The following is a 20,549-nucleotide window of genomic DNA, read 5'->3' as shown; positions in this document are numbered from 1 at the left end:
AAATTATGATTATAATTTTGAATATTTCATTTAGTTTTATACCTAAATATCAAAATATCTAAAATATTTTGTCACATAAGTCAAAATTTAACTAAATTTATTTAATTTTAATTATGTTTTTCGGGTATCCGATAGTTCGGGTACTAATCGGGTTCTAAAATTTGTAACCCAAAGAGACTCGAACACGATAGTACCCAAACCGAACTGAACCCATATATTTAAAAATACCCAATAAGTTCTATTTTTCTAAATCTGTTTATCCGAACCCGAATGGGTGATACCCGAACCTGAATGGATTACCCGAATGCCCAGCCCAAGTTGTAAGGATTATTATATTTATGATCAATTTGTTTTTTTTTTTCAAAAAATATGTAGAAGACAGCGTAAGGAATAAGAGATCACAATATGTATGTGTATGTTAAATGTAACACATTTTTTAATAACGTTGTAGGAAATTGATTTGAGTTCGGAATTCTATAAGTGGTAAGGAACTAAAACAAGTTGAGAATGGCCTTGAGAAAGCCATCTCATCAAAATAACGTCAAAGAAGGGTTATACAACATTACTAGGTAACAACCCGCACTATGTGCGGGATAAATTTTTGTTGTGAGATTATGTTTAGATCAGACTATTATGTATCCACAAAATATATAATCCGTTCTTTCTTCAATCTATACAAAATTTTTTATTTTGTTTAATTTTTTTTGTAAGAATTTGTTTCACCCGTGAAATATTATATCTATAGTATTAAATAAGTCAATTGACTATTATAATGATTATTGTGATAATTTTATTTTAGAAAATTTAAATATGTGAATAGTAATCAGTTTTTTTTAATAGGTGAATAAATTTGGATTTTGAAAATGTTTTAGATCTAATAATGTTATAATAATTAAATCTGCTATAAAAGTAATTAAAATATATTTTAAATTAAAATGTTTGATTTTTTTAATTAATTAAAAAAGAATATTCCTTAATCATTCAATAGCAATTATGTGTAAGTATCCATAAAAATGAGAGCAATAAATTTGAGCTCTCTAGTGATGACACATCAACATTTTCTTGAGAATACTTCTCTTTTAATATATAGGGGATTATTGGACTCATAGTGTTTTTTTTCTTTTTTTTTCTAAAACATTTTAGAGTGAGTGAGGTATTCTTTTTTTTTCGTCTGAATGATATTTTATATAACTTTGATGACCAACGTTTACTACAACAACCAAAAAACAAAATGATCAAAGACAATCATCATACAAGGCAATCAAAGTAAGATTTTATCATCTTCAAAAACTGCTTGTAACCAAAAGGGGTAGCCTTGAGCTACGTACGATTGTGATCGATCATCCCTTGTCACACTTTTTGCTATAAGTGAAACTCCAAGGTTAGCTTTCCTTTCTTCCATTATTACCTTCCAGTCTGGAATAAGGCCTAAAGCTTGTCGTTTGAGAAACGATTGTGCTTTATAGTTTGGCCAAGCTGCGGGACGTAAACCGCACCAACTAAAGCTTTTGATTCCATCGCAAAAGCTACTCTCCACACTCCTAAACTCTTTATACTTTCCAAAGTCCAAAGGATGCTTCTAGTCTATGCTTCTTCCTTTGAATTAATATCGCTAAAAGAGCTTCTACTGTGTGTTACCTTCCGAGTTTCTCAGTACCCATGCTGCACCAGAAGTTGACTTTGCTCTGTCCCATGAGGATCCTATATTGCACTTGAGCCACGGTTTCTCTGTTGGGCACCAATGTTTTGTTTTGACTTGGTCTGCTTGTTGAATCCTAGATTCCTCTTAAGCTTCCACTTCCTGATAAACGGGAATTAGAAATCACATGCATCGTCTATAATCTTCTTTACCATGTCAGGGACAAAGAATGTTTTACCCTCAAACACTAGGTTATTACGATTTTTCCAGAGTAGCCAAATGATCCAGGGGAAGGTTTTTCTGGTCGAGATGTGAATGGCGGGATTTTTGGTGAGATCGAGGACCAAATGAACGTTTTGATAGATAGAATTCTGATCGAATCCACTTTCTGGAAGTGGGAATCCTGAGAGCGCCCAAACCTGTCTGGCCAATGAACACACGAAGAGGAGGTGATTGATGGATTCACCTTCCATCCCACAAATCTGACACCGTGTGTCCATTTTCATTCCTCTTGAGTTTAGTCGTTCAGCCACCGGAACTGCACCACTTACTGCCTTCCACAAAAAGATTTTAATTTTGGGTGGTGCAAGTAGTTTCCAAATCCGGTCCTTAGTTCCATTTAGAGAGGGAAGCATCGTGGCTAAGAGAATCTGATCTTTTTTATACACTTGACACGCCAACCAATAACCGGATCTGACACTATAGTCTCCCGACTTGTTGTGTTTCCAGACCATGAAGTCTGAAGTGGATGTTACCGGTTTACAAGCCCGAATCAGCTGCACATCTCTGGGGAAAAAATGTACCTGTAAAGATTCCATATCCCAATCCTTTGTTACCGGGTCAATTAGCTCAATTACTTTAAGCTCAAGGTCGACCAAAATGTTCTTCATGAGTGGAGCTCTCATTCTATCATCCTTTAGCCATAAAGTTGTCCAGACATTTAATGAGGCTCTGTTTCCAACTCTTTGCTTGAGACCTTGTTCTAATAGTTCTCTTCCAAAAAGGATACTTCTACAGGCAAAAGACGGCCTACTACCACAAATTGCTGATAAAAACTCATTATCCTGGTAATACCTGCTTTTCATAAGACGAGAGAAAAGAGAGTCCGGGAATTGAATTTGTCTCCATGCTTGTTTAGCTAGCAAGGCTTGGTTAAACAATTCTATGTCTTTAAAACCCAGTCCTCCTTGATCCTTAGACAAACACATTCTCTCCCAAGCACTTGATAGAGATTCATAAAAAGGAAGACATAGCACTTGATAGAGATTCACAAGTGGCTTTGGGTAGCTTGAAACACGACATGGCAAAAACTGGCATTGCCATTGCTACTGTCTTCAGAAGGATCTCTTTACCTCCTAAAGATAATGTTCTTGCATACCAGCCCGAGAGACGATTTTTGAGCTTCTCGTGAATATATTCTAACATATCCTTTTTTGATCCACTGAAGCAATCTGGGAGACCAAGATATGTACCCGCACCTCCTTCTTTTGTGATCCCTAGAGTAGCCTTGACTATGCCCTTGACACCTTCTTCCACCTTGTTCCCAAAGGTAATAAAGGATTTGTCCAGGTTGATGACTTGTCTTGTGGCTTCTCCATAAATTATCAAAATGTCTTTTATTACACCACATTGCTCAGTCATTGCTTTGCAAACAAAGAGCGTATCATCTGCAAAAAGCAAATGATGGATGCAGGGACCTTCATCTGAGAAACTCATACCATTTATCTGACCTTTGATTTCAGCTTGGTTTAAGAGATGAGTAAGTCCTTCGGAGCAAAGCACAAATAGGAAAGGTGAGAGGGGGTCTCCTTGTCTCAAACCACGTTGAGGTGTGACCAATCTGTGTGGTTGACCATTGATGAGAACATAGTATGTGACCGTGGTGACACATTTCATTATCAAACCGACCCATTCCGTGTTAAACCCGAGAGCAAGCAATAGAAACTTAAGGTAGCTCCATTATACTCTGTCGAAAGCTTTGGACATGTCTGTTTTGATTGCCATGTACTCCTTGGAAACTGAATTATGTGTTCTCAGTGCATGCACCATTTCGTGTGCAATCAGAATATTGTCTGCTATCAGTCGATCTTCCACAAAGGCTGATTGATTTGGTGAGACTAAGGTTGAGAGAAGAGGTTTCAGTCTGGACAGAAGAATCTTGGAGATAGTCTTGTACATTACTGAGCAAAGGCTGATAGGCCTCAGGTCTGACATGAGCACTGAATTCAGTTTCTTTGGGATTAGACAAATATGTGTGAAGTTCCACTCTTTCTGAAATTTGCCCTCTTCAAAAAAACTGAGTACCTCAAGTGTTAGCTGAGGACCAACTATTTCCCGATATTGTTGAAAAAAATACCTGTCATGCCATCAGCCCCAGGGGCACTATGTGCCTTGATCGCAAATACCGCTAGTTTGATCTCTTCTTTTGTCACTTTTGCTGATAGGATCTCATTCATTTGCGGAGTTACTTTGGGAACGAAATCCTCAAAGAGCTCTGTGGGGTTGATCGAATAAGAAGAGGTGAAAATATTTTGAAAATATGAGGCCACAATGTCTCCTTTTGAAGCTTCCGTTGAATGAACTATTCCACTAGAATCCATGAGTTTCTCCACCTCATTCCTGTTTCTGGCAGCTTTAACTGATGCGTGGAAGTATTTGGTATTCTTGTCCCCAGAATTATTCCACTTTCTTCTACACTTTTGCTTCCAAAAGTTCTCTTCCTCCCTGTGAGCTAGCACCATTTCTCTTTGTAGAGAGGCCATACGCGTGAAGGAAGGGTACCTGGTTGCATGTTCTATATCAATATTTCCTTGGATCAGGTTTATTTTTTCGTTGGCATTCGTATTGTTGGCACTTTTCCAATTACTCAAGGCTTTTCTGCATCTTCTAAGACGTTCCGACATCGATTGACCAAAAACTGAAGAGGAAGCAAACCAAGCTTGTTGTACAAACTCCAGAACCAATGGTTGATGTAGCATCCTCTTGTCGAACCTGAAAGATCCTCTGTATGAGTCTTGTGAATTGAAAAGGTTTAGTAAGACTGGCCTGTGGTCTGAACCTTTCTTCTCCAGAAATTTCTGATTAGCTCCTGGGAAGGTCTGAAGCCATTTCTTATTGCCGAAAAATCTATCGAGTTTGCATTGTATCTAGAGGTTTCCTCTCCTTCCACCCCATGTGAAACTATTACCCGAGCTAGGCAGTTCTGTCATATTACTCGTTTGTAGGATGGTAGAAAAGTCTACAAAGGAACTTTCACTTCTTCTAGGTCCTCCAAGCTTTTCCCCATTATGCAGAATCTCATTAAAATCACCTATAAGACACCAATTTGCCTTTCTCTGTAGACCTATTATCGCGATCTTTTCCCAAACTAGGTGTCTAAGGTCATTTCTTGGGGTTCCCGTATATACACAGAGACATAAAACTTAAAATTCTGGAAACCACTACCAAATCCAATAAAAAGAAACTCGATAGGTATTCAAAAGGAGTTTTAAGAAACAAAAGAAAAAAAACTAATATCGATCGATACCAATCACATTCACAGATGCAAGATATATATTTAACTAATTTCAGATTTTGTTTTCCAATTAGAGTTTTGTTTAGGTCTTTTGTTTTACTACTTAAGGTACCAACAACAACCATTGATTAATACATTTTATTGTTCAGACTTAATTAATTCATTTTATTTTAGTGATGAATTGGAGCAAAATGATGGATACAATTTTTTTTTTTAATTTAATGTTAAATTATATTCAAAAAGAAAAATACTTTGTTACAACTAGTGCAGCGGTTTCATAGAGGAAAAAAATGAAACTTTACAAGATAGAACAAAACAGATTTAAGAAATTAAAATTTGGGACTGCAGCCACAGTGGGAAGGCATCGTCATACCGCCTATCCCCCAGTTTTCCAACAGCTAGGAGCTTATTGCGTATTTGCCGATCGATCAGACTAGTCAAAGTTGTTGCTGAGTTATGTGCCTCCCCATGACGACGACGATTCCGTTCTCGCCAGATATTGTAAACCGTAGCCTGAAAAACATACCGGATGAGGAAGCCCTCCACCCGGGGAAGGAGTGGATCAGAAATAGAAACAATTAGAGAAGACCAATCAGCCGTGTATCTCGTCCTGAGCATACCCTTCACAAGAGAGGATCACACAACTGAAACGAACGTGCAGGAGAAAAAAAGATGGTCACGAGTTTCGAGTGCCAGGTTACAGAATCCACAGGTCCCCGCAGTCCCCCCATTCCATGCGACCATACGAGCACCCGTAGAGAGACGATCTGTTACGACATTGCATTTTTGTGTGCAACCAAATAAACGATATCAAGTAGCTTTTGGAAGTGTGCGGGTTTCTCCAAGATTACAGCTTTCATTCTGTTAACTAATTTTGATTCATTTGATTCGTGTTATATATAGTTTCCAATTTAATTGGTTATCTTATTATGATTTTGGCCGTAGTTCTTAAAATGTACAAAAATTTGCGGAATTGGAGAAAAATGTTTGACATGTATATTTCAATAATTTTCATGTTAAATATAATTGATTCGTCATACTGAGTTTTTTTTGGGAATAAAATGGTTTTGTTTTAGTTGTTGAAAAACTTTTATTTAATTGATTAAAAAAACAAAAACAAAATGGTTAACTTGTACTATAAAAGTTTGATAATGTTAAATATGATAGGTATATATATGGAGGAAAAACAGTCTATCCCGAGAACTTAGTTTCTTTATTGTATTTATACACAGAATTATGAAGTAATGTAAACTTAATTAAAATTTGAATTTTCTACACAAATAATCCAAATCCGGTCAAAACCATCAAACGGTATTACTATTTTGTTAATTAATGATGACTAAAATGTCACGTTTTCATTCTAGAATGCCATGTGAGTTATAAAACGAGGTCATTTTATTTTAAATATTTTTGAAAAATCTGAACAAAACTTGTTTGAGCCATTTACCTAATGACCTAATGTATTATTGGTTACCATTATCAATATTGAAAAATAATATACATGCAATAATTATTTAAAAATAATAAAACTAAAAATAAGAAAATCCTTATCACTAGTTATAAAAACCAAGTTTTATCTAATAAGATAAGCTTTATATAATACGTATAGCCATGAATACTATCGATAAGCAAAGGTAGGAGACTCAATAATAGAGAAGGCTAAAGCGTTGCTCATGGCTCTTTGTCTTCTTTCTTCATCGTCCCCGTGTCCTTTGTCTTCATTTTCTTTATTAATGTATGTTTCCCAATTTTATTTGTTATGTGACTAAGAAGAAGCTCTTTTTAGTTTATTGAAATTATAATAAAAATAATAATAATATATATATATAATAATAACAATAATAATAAAAATTGGTATATTATTTGTATTTTCTTTTTCTTTTTTTTTTACCCCGAATGTATTATTAAGGTTGTATTAACAATTTTTAAGGTTATTTGTATTAACAATTTTAAAGGTTGTATTATTTATAATACTTGTTCTGCTTTGCAACCAACTCATCAACAAGTGCAAGGAGCTTCTGAACTTGCTCAACCTTCTTAAGATTATCTTTGATCATCTTGTTATCAAACAATACCAACCGGTTGTCACATATAGCTCAAGAATTTCCTACAACCATACAATTCAATCTTCAATATACAGATCAAGTTTTTTTTTTTAAAAAAAAAAAAAAAAAAAAAAAAACAAACACTAAGTTTTAAGAATTGTGGACGTTCTTGATGAGTCAAATAATCATCCAATGTAACTCTTCCAATTCATCGCCACCCGTAAACAGAATTATCATATGCATATAGTTAGCGATTTCACTGCCGAAAAGGGTTTGCAAGTGACTAAACACTTTCTCATCTTTTCTAATACGATCCCTCACAGAGAACACCAACATGATAGCATGGATTCCATTCTTGGCTATTGTTGTGCACCTCGAAATTTCTTTCCCGATAGAGTCAGCTGCCCTTGAAATTTCAAATAGTCCTGTAAATTTCACCAAGATCGATGCCATACATCATTAGTCATTACAAGTAAATCTCAAAGGTCTCGATTGATGTATGTGGTTGAAATATGTTAAGTTCCAAAGATAGTTTTGTTGTCTCGAGAATGCAAAGAGTACAGCTTTACTTTAACTTAATGGTTACATGTTTTCAATAAACCCTTTTCGAGTAACTAGGGGTTACTCCGGGCTACGCCCGGTATAATAATTAATCAATTAGTTTTAGATATTTAATTTATCTTTACAATATTTTTTTATATTTGAGTATATAGTTTTAACATGTGTAATAATTTTGCTATTTATCAACTTTGCATAACAATTCGTTTTTTAAATTGTTAAATCTCTTAGATCAATAAATGGTTATGTATAGTATTTTAAAATAGTACATTTGAGAAGTATTTGAGAAGTTACACTTCTATCTTTGATGAACACTGTCTTTGTTTTGATACAACAATTTTTTGTTTCTTTCATACCCCCTGATAAACCACTATACTTTGGTAGACTCACTATTGCGAATATTTAATTGTCACAGTAATGTTAATCTGCAACATGATTAGAAGTGTAATTTACTTGACTTATAGATGTTAAACAATGACCAAATAAAGACTGACCAATAAACTATATGACGAAATAAACAATGACCAAATAAACTATATGACCAAATAAACAATGGGTAGGTTATAATTTGGAGAGAAGGCAGCTTTCCCTTTTTTCGTTCCCTTTTTTTCCCTTTTTTCTAATGTTCTTCGATTTTGTATCCCCTATCTCTTTATCTAGCCACTGTAATCGGCTGATTAAACCTGTGAATTGGGGTAAATTCCTGAGCTTCTGGCTGGAGGAGGAATACGAATCGTTGTTGGGGAAAGTAGATGACTGTCCATATCTTCCAATCGGAATGGATATCTAATTTGTCATAGAGGTAAGCTTAACTCTCTGTTCATCCATTTAAATGATCCGGTTTTAATCCATGGCGAACTGTAACCAATTAAAATTTTCCGATTTATTTTGTTCAGTTCTTAATCTGTGATTTGTTGTTTGATCATGCATTTCGAAGCTGTAATTAAGGAAGATAGTTTGTTATTTGTATCTTTATCGAAGAGAACGGGAGATTTATGAGGAGAGATAGAATTGATACTATGTCACCGGTCTGAAACTTGAAATTTGACATCAAATAGGTATATAAGACAATAGAAACTTGAGATCATAGATTGTAGATCATCTCTATGAGAGGATCTAGAGCATAGTTCTCCTACATATAGGGCAGTTATGTTTTTCATACAACCATGGAATTATACATTCATGATGATAGATGTGTTTGCAATTGAGGTTGTTGATATCATTGCGTCCTTTGAATGTTTGTAGACAGATGGTGCACTCTTCATTTTCTTCTTCTGCGGTTGGTTGTCTTTTTGAAGTCTCAAGCTCAGCAATGAGGACGTCGGTGTCTAATCTGGAATTGGCATGGAGGTTGTAATCTGTCATTGTCAAAGTTAAAAGAATAGACCTACCTGTCGGAGGTTCTGTCATTCGAACTGCATCGAAGAATTGGATGAACCTTGATGTCATTCTTGTTGCGTCGTTGTCTTCAATTTCATGATATGATAGAAGATAGAGTAGGTTGCTGCTTAAGGTTTGGGAGGTAGGACCTCCACCGTTAGGGGTGTAAGGGATTCGCACGTCGATGTGGTCTTGAGATGTGTTTGGTCTTCTGATAATGACAGCGATTTCATTGGAGCTTTGAATGTTAGTGCTGAAAGTTTGGTATGAAAAAGTAGATACGAGATTTGGGGTATCTGTCATTGTTTTTGGTAGCTATTTGGTGTTTTTGTGCTTGCTTTTTACATTAGAGAGTCTGTTTATTTATACTTGAATGTAGTCGTTTGGAGTTCTCTGGTCGGTTTTGATTATTTGATTTGTGTTTCGAATTCCTTCTCCATTCATTGCCCTTAGTTTCTGATTTACTCAAAATATTGAATGAGTCTTGATGAGGTTAGTGTTAGACGTTTAAGACGCCATAGATACAAATTTTTAAAGCTTATACAGGGAATGCGATCCGGTGATTTGATAGTCTTGTTGGTTTGAATCAGTTACATTGTATTGGTTTTGTTTTTTCCCTGTATGCAGAAGTGCACATTTTCAATTATATTTTCGTAACAATGGTTTGTCTTTGTTTTCTATAGGCCTTTTATTTAAATGTCTGAAAGGCCATTTAAATGTATCCATTATGATTTGGCCCTTTTAGCTTGTCTGGATGTGTTTTGTTTAAATGGGGCTGCACTCTATTTTTGTGTCATGGCCTTTTTAATTTTTACAAAATAAGATTGTTTGTTGATTATTGAATAGTTTTTGTTTTTGTTTTCTTGGTCAGACCAGACTTCAGTTGAGCTGTTAATTTATACTTTTGTTAATGTATGTATTTTAAAAACCTTGTGTTGGATAAGTTTTCTATGAGATTTATATTTTGGTTAAAGACAATTGCATGGAGATAGAACTGGGGTTGTTTTTTAATGAAGTTTTTTATTTTATTTGTAAGTTTGTTTTATGTTTTAATGAGTTTTTAAGTTTTGTTTTCTTCTATCTGGTTTCTATTGTTGTTAGTGTTTTGAACAATTCTATGTCTGTCGGTTGTGTAAATCGAAGGTAGCTTTCGTTCCTATTATTTTTTTTTTTGATTTAGTTATCAGAAAATGTTTGTTTAGTTGTTTATGTGTTTCATTTTCCTTTCCCTTTGGTAGACTATTTTGTGCATGTTGCAATTGGAGTTGTGGGAGTCCAAAATGTCTATATGTTCTTATATTTGGAATCTGAAATTATGTTTTTTGTAAATATAACTGCAGGATACACAAATTCGAGATTTAAGAAGAAGCTCTTATGGTTGGTTAACAGGAACTGGCCTACTGGACGTTTACATAAGATTCTTCTGATGTAAGATATGTTTCTCTCCTTCTCGTAGTGAATCTATGCTTGAGTGTCTTTTTTATCCATCCTCTTTCTCCGACTGTGCATTCTTCGTTTTGACTAAACCTGAGTATGTATAATATTGTAGATTGAGATTCATAGGGTTTTTTTTTTTTTTTTCAATTGACATATATGAATATTGGTTTGGATTATTGGATTTAAAAGCTAGAACAATTCTTACAATTGGGGGTTTAGAAGGTGGGTCTACTGTCTGGAGTTCAATGGCATTAGATCCTGCAACATAAGAAGACATTGTTAGTATATTACATTTGTTAGGTACTAAGTGTAGTGGTTTACCATTTTCTTTAGGTAAGTCATTGTAGATTTCCTTGTAGACAATATTTGTTACGCCATCCTTTTTTAAGTGTTCTCCTTGTAGAATAGTGAGGCCATTAGGTGATGTAACTCTTGAAAGAGCTATGTAGAGTTGCCCATGACTAAAAACTGGAGTTGGCAGATAGAGGACAACATTCTTCAAGCTTTGTCCTTGACTTTTATTAATTGTCATGGCATAGCAAACTCTAACTGGAAATTGTCGTCTTCGTAGAGTGAAGGGATGCTATGATTCCAGGGGTGATAAGATAATTCTTGGTATTAATACCTTCTTGCCAACATGAGTCCCTGTAACTATTTCAGCTTCTAGAACTCTTTCTCCTAAATTAGTGACTATCATTCTTGTACCGTTGCACATTCCTTCCTTTTGATTTATATTCCGTAGAAGCATTATAGGGACTCTTTTTTTGAGGTTTATCTTGTGCTTGGGCAATCCAGGAAACTCTAAAGAGTTTAAATACTCTACAGGGTATTGAGCTTCATAATCTTCTCCGACTGTATCCGCTTTACCTATGCTATCTGAGCTTAAATATTCTTTCACTTCCCCCGACACTTGAGCTAACATGTAGGCATTTATCTCATCGACATACTCATTCCTTGGAGTTAGGATTGCTCTTTCTGTCAAATATTGCAAGGTGGTGTGGGAGCTTTGTTGTTGCGGATATGCTGCTTCAATGATTTGTTGGAGTTCATGTCCTTTTGGTTTCAGAAAAAACGAATGATGAACTTGTACGACTTCACCATCATCTTCATCAATGCCATCATCTGTTTCAAATGTTGGTGCGGTTCCATTTCCAATAGTTAGAAGCCAAGCATCGAACCTTGTTTCTGAATGGTGTAGTCTCATGTTTGTTTCGAGCATAAATACTTTACAGGAATTCCATACATATGAGTGGCTTATAGATGCAAGTACCGTATCTGCTCTTGTTCCATGTCGTATCACCGGGAGAATCTGCCTAAAATCTCCGCCGAGTAGCACTGTTTTTCCTCCAAAAGGTTTTTCGCACGCTAAACAGTCTTCTGTGGAGAGCAAGTCTCTCAATGTTCTGTCCAGAGCCTCGAATGTGTGGCGATGAGACATTGGTGCTTCGTCCCATATGATCAAGTCAGTTTTGATTAATAGCTCTGCAAGCATTGTACCTTTCTTTATATCGCAGATGGAATCTTCAGTAACTATAAGAGGTATCTTGAACCTTGAATGGGCTGTCCTTCCCCCAGGGAGAAGCAATGCTGCTATGCCAGATGAAGCAACAGGTAGGACTATCCGTTTTTCGGATCTTAATTTGGAGATGATTGTCTTGTAGACAAATGTCTTCCCAGTTCCTCCAGGGCCATAGAGGAAGAATAGTTTTCCCATATTGTTGTAGATGGATTCCAAAACAGCCTTGTATACTTTTTCTTGTTCTTTATTTAGTTGGTTGAACAGACGATGATGTTCTGCTTCCTCTTCTTTTACATTGTACTGCTGTTCTTGTTGCCATAAGCTGTTTCCTAATTCTTTTAGAACTTTCAAATCAGGTTTAGGCATATCATTGAAGTCCATGAGTGAGCGTTCATGTTGGTGGAGGATCTGTTCTATCTCGATCAAAGTATAATGTTGCAGCTCATCCTCTTTGAAATTCATACTGGGAAATCCAAAAGCTCGCCGTTGCTTGTTAGGTATGTCTTCTGACATTGATCTCCATGTGTGTTCCCACAATCGTAAAGTGTTTGCTACTTCACAATATATAAGCAGTAGAACAAACAGTTGGCGTAATTGAAAAGGTGATGCCCATTGATTTGCTTCATTCATAGCATGATGCCACTCTTTATCGTTGTCTAGCAAACCTCTAGCATCACATGCTGCCTTATAATCTTGTAGAATTACCCCACCTACTGTTTTGATCTCGTCGAAGTTTTTTGGCCCTCTAACGACGTTCAGCAATATCCTAAGGTAGTATAACTCACCAGAAGTTGGGTGGATATTGACAATTCTGCCTATTGAGTAACCCCGTTGTCTCTTATGCCAGAGTTTATGATCATTGTCCCAGACGAAGTGAATTGGAAATTCCACGTAAGTATACTGCCTTGCTTCTTCACACTGGTCACACATTTCCATCCATGCTGTGAACATTGTCCTTTCGATATTAGCTCTCGATAATACATATCGCAAATTTGCAGTCTGTTTGTAAGCAACTGACTGTCGACCTTCAAGATGGATAATCAATTTCTGTACCGAAGGCTTCCTTTGGTGTATGTGAAATGCAAAAATACGCCACATAGCTTCACAAGCAGAGAGATATCGACAATCTAGGTACTCTTGAATTTCATTCCTTTCCTTGACAACCCTTGTTGTATCTTGACTGTCGCTTGTGTTCGTAGTACCTTTCTCGATCAAAATAGTCGCTTTATCTACTCCTTTTGTTACATATTTGAAAAGGTACTTCACAGCATTTGTAGTGTTGCACCATTCCACATTAATGTGTGCTTGATACTTTTTCAAAATTGGTAGATTGTGTGGTATGACAAAGCGATTATCCAACCTTGTTCCTCCTTTGATGACACAGTTTTCTTCGTTTGGTCGTCGACGATATATAATATACCCGGATTGATCAATCGAGGTGTATTCATTGTAAGGCCGCGGGTACTTTTTTGTGCAGACTTGATTTGCCATGCAAGGAGACGATGGCCTATCTATTCCACAAGGTCCATGCATCATGTGCTTTTCCACCAGCTCAAACCCAAGTGGGTCTTCACTTTTGTTGGGTAGTTCTGCTGAGATGATTTCATTTATTTGGCCAGGGCTTGGGTGTTTCGGTGCCTTATCCAACCATAGAGTATATGAGCATGTGGAAGGCCGCGTTTCTGGAACTCAATTGTGTGAAGCACTAAATGACAAGTGTAAAGCATGTAAGTCATTTAATTTAAAATGGGGTTATCTATAAAATAACATGTAGGACGTACCAGCAATAGATGGACTGAAGAATGTGCCTTGCTCAAGGTCTTTAAGGAGTTCATCGAGTTTCATTTTGAAGACACGACATTCAATATCAGGTCTGTCGTTTGTTGATGTTCCTCCATAAGTAGCCAAATGATCCTTTATTTCTTGCCAGTTTGGGTTTGCGGTCATTGTGATGAATAAAGTAGGATTACCATATGCTCGACATATTGCCATAGCATCATGATATTTCTCAATCATATATCGAGGTCCCCCTATAAAACTGGAGGGCAAGATGATTCTTTTCCCTACTTTAATGGCTTCGGTGTCACCTTTACTTACTGCATCAAATACGTTGTTGTATAGGTCAGCTCTTAACTGTTCTTGATTGTCTTTTGCCCAGCGAAGTCTTTCTTGTTCGATGACTGTGTATACATCAACAACATACTGATGAAATAAGCGTCCTGCCTTTATGATTGTCATTCCTTCAGCCAATCTAGTTTGGATTTGGTAAGCATAGAATTCTCGTATACTTATGTAAGTCCTTCTTCTTTCGGTAGTTTGTGTGACTGCATGGGGGATTTCCGTGTGAAAACCATATTCACCAAAAGGGAACAACAATGGATATTGCAAGCTCATGAACAATGGATGGTCGTCTCTTATTTCTTGCAAGTGGCCCGACTGCAATTCCAGGATTACATCTCTATAACCGGTAGTCGCTGTGATATCTCCCACTATTAAACCAGCAACTTCCTTCACTTGAGGTAAATCATATTGCTTACCCTTACTTCTTTGACCTACCAATCGCATTCTCAAGTCTTTGACTTCATTAGCTTTGTATCGATCTCTTGCTTTCCTGAAGAACATACACAAACAGTTGTGTTCATCTAACATCTTAAGCAACCCAACAACTATTTCCTCTTGAAGTTCGTTTACTGTGTTTCTTTTTGACATTGTATTCAATCGATTGGAGACCTCGTTTTCAGTATCAAAAATATACATTTGCAGAAACTTTGGTGACTCTCCTGGCAATGGAATTAAAGAACCAATGCGATGGTAATTTTGGCCATGTATCCTGAAACATGGTGGGCCTTTCGCTGATGTGATAGAATGATCTATTTTGGCCCCCATTGATGTGAATGCTAGGATAGAATTGTAGATTCGTATGCTCATACGAAATGAGTAGCTATGTTCTAGGAGGTGCTCGAGATAAGCAGGAGTTTTCCTGATTGGTGGTAGTTTGACTCGTCCTTGTCCGCAACATATTGTGAAAACTGGTTCTCTAGTTATGATATCATCACCCGTTTTTTCTGAATACCATACTAATGCATTACAATGGCTGCATTGTAATATTGGATTGTCTTTTGCCATAGATGCTGTTTCATGATTAGTGAAAGTTTAGACAATTTAATTTCCCTTGGGTTTAAGAAGGATGATTACGAAGAAAAATCATGCTATAGGATGGAGATTAACCTCTAAGTTCTTTTCTGGCTTGCCTGGACAATCTTTCTGACGTTTTAGATGATTCACCTGTTCAATGATTGTGGTAAGGATTAGGAATGACAAATATATTAGATGTTATTTTGTAGATGATATGCAATGAGATTTTTATTTTTCTATGCTCAGCAACTGACCTTGTTCTTGGTGGTGTAGTCTTTTGGATATTATAAGGGCACGTCTCATTGTTCTTGTATTTTTCCTCCTCACTGTTTTTTAAGTGTATATGTACTGTGTGTTAGTGATTGTTGGATAAGTTTTAGTAACTAACATATGTGTTGAATAATCTTATTGATGTTGATCTTACCGTATTCAGAACACTGGTCGCATCCACCTGCATTTAGCAAATGCATTCGTTATTAGATACTAAACTATAGCATGTGTCTATAATTGATTGTGTATTCCTATCAGAAGAAACTTACAATCATGGTATCTGATGATGGGTTGCTTTGTTGTTTTCTTGATGTAACGTCCCTGGACTGTATTAAAGATTGATATAAGTTTTCGTATATGAGCTTGAATGTTTCTATTGAAAAAGATATACCTTTTTTATTTGTGGAAGTAGATGCTTCATGTTGACTTGTGCTTTGGCTAATTTTTTGCCGCTTAGTATGGCGTTCTTTAGTAGAGATGGAACCTTTGCTGTGTCGTAGCCATTTTTTTGAGAGTATGATTGCTTTTCGCATTGATCGAGCTTTCTTTTGATGAACTGTGTTGAGAAGCCAATATTGTAATTAGTACATTTGGTAAAGGTGAGACAAAAGATAAGTACTTATTTCATGATGGAGGGATGGACCATGTATGTTGCATTTTTGACAGCCACCTATTTAGATAATAGCAAAATTGATGTTAGTTGCCAGTTTCTTAGAGCGACGATTTCTGAAGTTTTTTTTTTTTTTTTTGCGGGAATTGAAGAAACTTACAATTGTAATAGTTGATAATAGGAATTTGTTGCTCTCCGCTTGTTTGACCTGTACGTTCTAATGGTTAGTTGGTTGATGTAAGGGAGGGTAATAGAAATAAGATTACTTAGATATGAACTACTTTATAGATCGAAGCTGAGACGTAATATTAGTGAGCTGTACCTTGGTGGAAAGTTCTTTTCCTTTTTCTTTGGTTGTCTGTATCCTGCGACGGTGCTTTTTGCTTTTGTTTTTTATTTACCATCGTTTATCCAACTTCTAACATGTAAAAGAAGTTTCAGTAAGTAGGTGTCCTTAGGTATTTGAAGTTTGCGAAGTGTGGAGTATATGAAAGCTATGCTGATGAGAAAGCTTTGAAGGTAGTTTGAGATTGAGTGTAGGCGTGAAAGGTTTTTTTTTTAATTTTTTTAAGAACTCGGGGAAGATTAAGGGGCTTGTGTAACTGTTTGTAAGAACGTGTGGAGTTATATGTTTACTTTAGTGGCAAGGTTAAAGAGTGGATGCTTAATTGGATTATGAAGTGTCGATACATATTTTCATGTTAGACTGTTTTAATTAAAATGTAGCCTTTTTAAAATGTTTTTTTGCGTTTATCTATGATTCGTGTATTTTATATATCAAAAAGTTTGATTTTCTACTGTGTTATTGTTCTCTGTTTTTGGTACTTTATATGTGATGTAGGCATAAGATTAACGTGATGTACTTGATAACTTGATGCAGACTTAACAATAACATCCATTCTCCAACGAAGTGGGTTCCAGGGGCAGATCACTACTGCTTCAAAGATAAAATAGACCCAAAACACAAAGATTTTATCTGTGCTAATTTAGAGAAGTGATGTATCATGTTCGCTAAAGCTACATTAGAATCCAGTTGCCTAAACACGGTATATGTAACTTTCATAAGTACATTGTTGTTTCCCCCTCGGATATGCTGCTTTTTGGATGCATCTTGTGATGTTTTTTCACACCTTATGTTATTTACTTGCGTTGGTTGATGACCAATTTGATATAGGAGATGAGATTGGTGGGGCAGTATTGAACTTCCATATGAGAGTAGAGAAAGTACGGTGCAGATGAGGAGGCTCAGGTCAATCTGTGGAAACACAACATGTAGTTAGTGTATTTCCTGCCCTATTTAAACAATAACTAAAATGGAGACGACAGAATAAGGGAATTTGATCCTTGTTTTTTCATATAAAACACAACTGTTGCCTTAATGTTGTGGCTATTATTGGGTTTTGTTATCTGAGTTTAAAAAGAGGCATGATCTATGTCCTGTTAATATGAGGCTTTTCTTTTCAGACTGATATGTTGATGGTGGTGTTTTTACAGCTTAGCATTGAGAAATAGTGGATGGAACTTCTTTATTACGATGACACAGTTGGATTCATACATCATGTATTTATGAACTGTCTGTTATTTTTGTAACATCTTTGTGTTCAATTAAACTGCATTATTGTGACTTTGCTAAAATAATTTTCAAGAGGATGTAAAAACTTTTGGTCGTCCGACTTTTGTTTGGACATTTAAATAGATAAACGCTTGAGATTAGACTTTCAATTATGTACAAAGTAAAATTAATTGCATTTTCGTTGAGAAACAACAAACGGACCATAACTTCTACAAAAATTGGAAAGCAACATTGTTTATTAAATTGGTGCCTTTGAATGTTTGGCAAGGTGACCTTCAGTGACCACATAAAGTTCATATAAAGATAGTGCAAAAACATAAGTGCTGACACATAAATGGAACTCTTAAAAACAAAGTTCTATTCTAGGCGGGGACGTTTCTCGGCAGCTGATCCATTCTTCTCGGTAGAATCATTAACATGTGACTTTTCTCGAGATTTGGTTGTTGTGGTCGTACTCTGAGTTTCAGAAATCGACTTCTCAGAACTACCTTCTAATGGTTGGATTGACAGGTGTGTAGTGGTTTCCAAAATGCGGGAGATTGAGATAGTTTGGCGAGAAGTTTTGAAGTTGTATTCTGAGAGCTTGATTTGAAACTTGCAAGTATTACCAACAATATGTTTAAGGCATTCTGGGGTCTGCAAATTGATATCTGTATAGGAAGCTTGGGTAGAAGCCTGTAAATGAGTGTAGAAAGTTAGATACGTAATTTTACAACAAAAAAGTCGAATAGATTTACAATACCTTCATTTCTTCCTTTAAAACATCAGCAGCTCTACGACCAGCAATTTTAGTAGCCTCACTATCGAGAACAACAAAAGTTGCTACATCTTTGTTTTTGTCAGACACTGTTATCTCAAAACGATACCTGTAAAGTCATGGATATTGTTAAAATATGTTTGAAAAGGGAACATTTACTACAGTAGATGTGTGAGTTAGAATTTAGGAAACCTGATGATGCTGATGTTGTTGGATTCCTGGCAATTATTGCAGTACATTGATGAATCAGCCTTCTCAAGTTTGTTGTTGCATTTGCTACATGAGATGTAGTACCATCCGTACTGTGGTTGTATATCAAGAATTGTACCAAAACAGTAAAAGCTAGCTTCCTGTTTTGTTTTAAACGCAAGTTGTTTCAAATGTTTAAAGAATTGTTCTAAGTTTAATGAAGGAGTATTGCATCACCTGGGGATTCTCATTTTGTAGAAACTGGAGTATTTCTTGGATTGTAACTGTCTCTAGCTTAGTAATTGCAGAGGAGGAGCTTGCAATTTTTGGAGTGTTGTGACCATTATCACCTAACCTGTTAACAAAAATTAAGCAAGTTAGATTTGATTTCAAAAGGAAATGGCGAAGCGTTTATTTGTAAGTAATGCAATGTATTCCATGTAAGGTATTGTTTGGTTTCAGTGACGTCCGTGTCAAAGAATATGCGTGTGGAAGATGTTGAGCTGAGTGCCATAGCAGCTGCATATAAGGTGAAAAGTTTTATTCTTATATATTTTATTTCAACGTTTTATTCAGCAAGATTATCTCGACTATCAGGAGAGATTACTTACGTCCTACTGTTTTTGGATTGACAGTAGTGATGAGGAGCACAGCTGGTTTGACTTCGCTTCGGTTCCATCTTTCTCTAAATAGCGCAGCAATGGTTCCCCAGAGATATATACGAATAGTCTGGCCACTACATGAGAATGATGTTATTTTTTTTGTTAGAAACTGGATGGTAATGGGTTGGCTAAAGCATATAATGGTCGAATGCATTACTCTTTAAGTTGGAGATGTAAAAACACCCTATCACTTGATCGGCTGCCTTCTACTTGAGGAGCTGTTTCCATTGTTGAAGGGGAGTGGATATTGTCGCCAACAATTAGGCGTAGCTGGCCAATGACATCTACGATGTAGAAGGGAATAAGAAACTATCAAAATGGCTTAGAGTTTATAGTATAAATCATCAATAAAGAACAGTTTTGATAAACTTACCAAATAAATCTGCATTTGTGTCTACAATAGAAGCAAAATCTTCATAGTTACGGAACCGAAACTTTTGTTCCGTGATCTGATGGTCTACAATAGGCTCCAATACCATTGATGTCTTCTCAGTAAAGACGATGCCGTATTTGTGGTCTGAGACTTTGTACACCTTTTTGCTGGGAATGATCATGAAATTGTTGAGGGTGTAAACAGAGTTGGATTTCAGATGACTTTGGTACCGAAATAGACGGTTTGCTGGTATGTAGCCTTGGACTGCATTAGACTGTAATTTTAAAAGTTAGGTTTTGTTTTTGATGAATGTTTATTGCAAATATATTGTAAACATACCATGGAATCTATGAGAAGCAGTTCTACGCCCATAAGCATGTTTCCTTTCTTGAAATTTCGGGCTTCCCAAAAATGGATGAGACGGACTAAAACGTCTTCTTTGCAAAAGTCTCCATCGATGGTATCAAAAATCTGAAAGGTGAATGGCTCGGGAGGGGCTTGTAGTTTCAATTTTGACATCTTTAGATTGTGATTTTTTGGGTTGGTTGTATAATCGGCGAGAGAAGTGGAATTTATAGAGTTGATTACTGAAATTGTTGATAACTTTGGAGATTAAGGCCATTTAATTGGACTTTGATGAAGAAGGAGTGGGGAAACTCTGAGGTTTGATAACTGTTGTTTTCTTTAAAAGTTATGGGAAAGTTGAATCGATTGAGAAGAAGAATTTCAGGTTTCTGCAATATAAGTCGTTGAAGTGGTAAACGGCGGAGGAAGAGATCTCGATGAAGGAGGTTTCTTTCAAACAATATTTAAGCTTTGTGGGCTCGTAAAATCTAAGTTAAGACAATGGGCTTCAAATATATTGCGATGGCCCACTTAATTGGGTTC

At 36.1% G+C, this 20,549-nt stretch overlaps 2 protein-coding genes and 1 pseudogene across 2 annotated transcripts; all 3 read right to left on the bottom strand.

Moving 5' to 3' along the window:
- Positions 1 to 3,662: 3,662 nt before the first annotated feature.
- Positions 3,663 to 4,848, bottom strand: LOC147929766 (uncharacterized). Its single transcript, XM_087480714.1, has 3 exons — positions 4,827 to 4,848; positions 3,996 to 4,727; positions 3,663 to 3,910 (listed from the first exon to the last, which is right to left on the bottom strand). Exons 1-3 carry the CDS (start codon positions 4,846 to 4,848, stop codon positions 3,663 to 3,665), a joined length of 1,002 nt encoding a protein of 333 aa, XP_087336840.1.
- Positions 4,849 to 7,375: 2,527 nt separating this feature from the next.
- Positions 7,376 to 14,978, bottom strand: LOC147929765 (uncharacterized; annotated as a pseudogene).
- Positions 14,979 to 17,949: 2,971 nt separating this feature from the next.
- On the bottom strand, positions 17,950 to 20,406 carry LOC104706698 (replication protein A 70 kDa DNA-binding subunit B-like). Its single transcript, XM_087480713.1, has 8 exons — positions 20,001 to 20,406; positions 19,662 to 19,935; positions 19,446 to 19,572; positions 19,238 to 19,362; positions 18,990 to 19,145; positions 18,630 to 18,858; positions 18,423 to 18,546; positions 17,950 to 18,355 (listed from the first exon to the last, which is right to left on the bottom strand). Exons 1-8 carry the CDS (start codon positions 20,178 to 20,180, stop codon positions 18,038 to 18,040), a joined length of 1,533 nt encoding a protein of 510 aa, XP_087336839.1. The 5' UTR covers positions 20,181 to 20,406; the 3' UTR covers positions 17,950 to 18,037.
- Between the last annotated feature and the right edge of the window lie 143 nt (positions 20,407 to 20,549).

Source organism: Camelina sativa, chromosome 13 (assembly GCF_030686135.1).
Source record: "Camelina sativa cultivar CO46 ecotype springtype chromosome 13, ASM3068613v1".
Classification (NCBI taxonomy): domain Eukaryota; kingdom Viridiplantae; phylum Streptophyta; class Magnoliopsida; order Brassicales; family Brassicaceae; genus Camelina; species Camelina sativa.
The sequence above is the reverse complement of the archived record's forward strand: the minus strand, read 5'-3'. Positions and strand labels throughout refer to the sequence as shown.

Coding starts and splice junctions, on each gene's coding strand:
- LOC147929766 (XM_087480714.1), bottom strand. CDS start 4,848: ATGACAGAACTGCCTAGCTCGG. Junction 4,728..4,826: donor GACAGAACTGCCTAGCTCGG/GTAATAGTTTCA, acceptor AGACCTTCCCAG/GAGCTAATCAGAAATTTCTG. Junction 3,911..3,995: donor TGGGGCTGATGGCATGACAG/GTATTTTTTTCA, acceptor GGCAAATTTCAG/AAAGAGTGGAACTTCACACA.
- LOC104706698 (XM_087480713.1), bottom strand. CDS start 20,180: ATGTCAAAATTGAAACTACAAGCCCCTCCCGAGCCATTCACCTTTCAG. Junction 19,573..19,661: donor CACAAATGCAGATTTATTTG/GTAAGTTTATCA, acceptor TCTACATCGTAG/ATGTCATTGGCCAGCTACGC. Junction 18,859..18,989: donor ATCTAACTTGCTTAATTTTT/GTTAACAGGTTA, acceptor TCCCCAGGTGAT/GCAATACTCCTTCATTAAAC.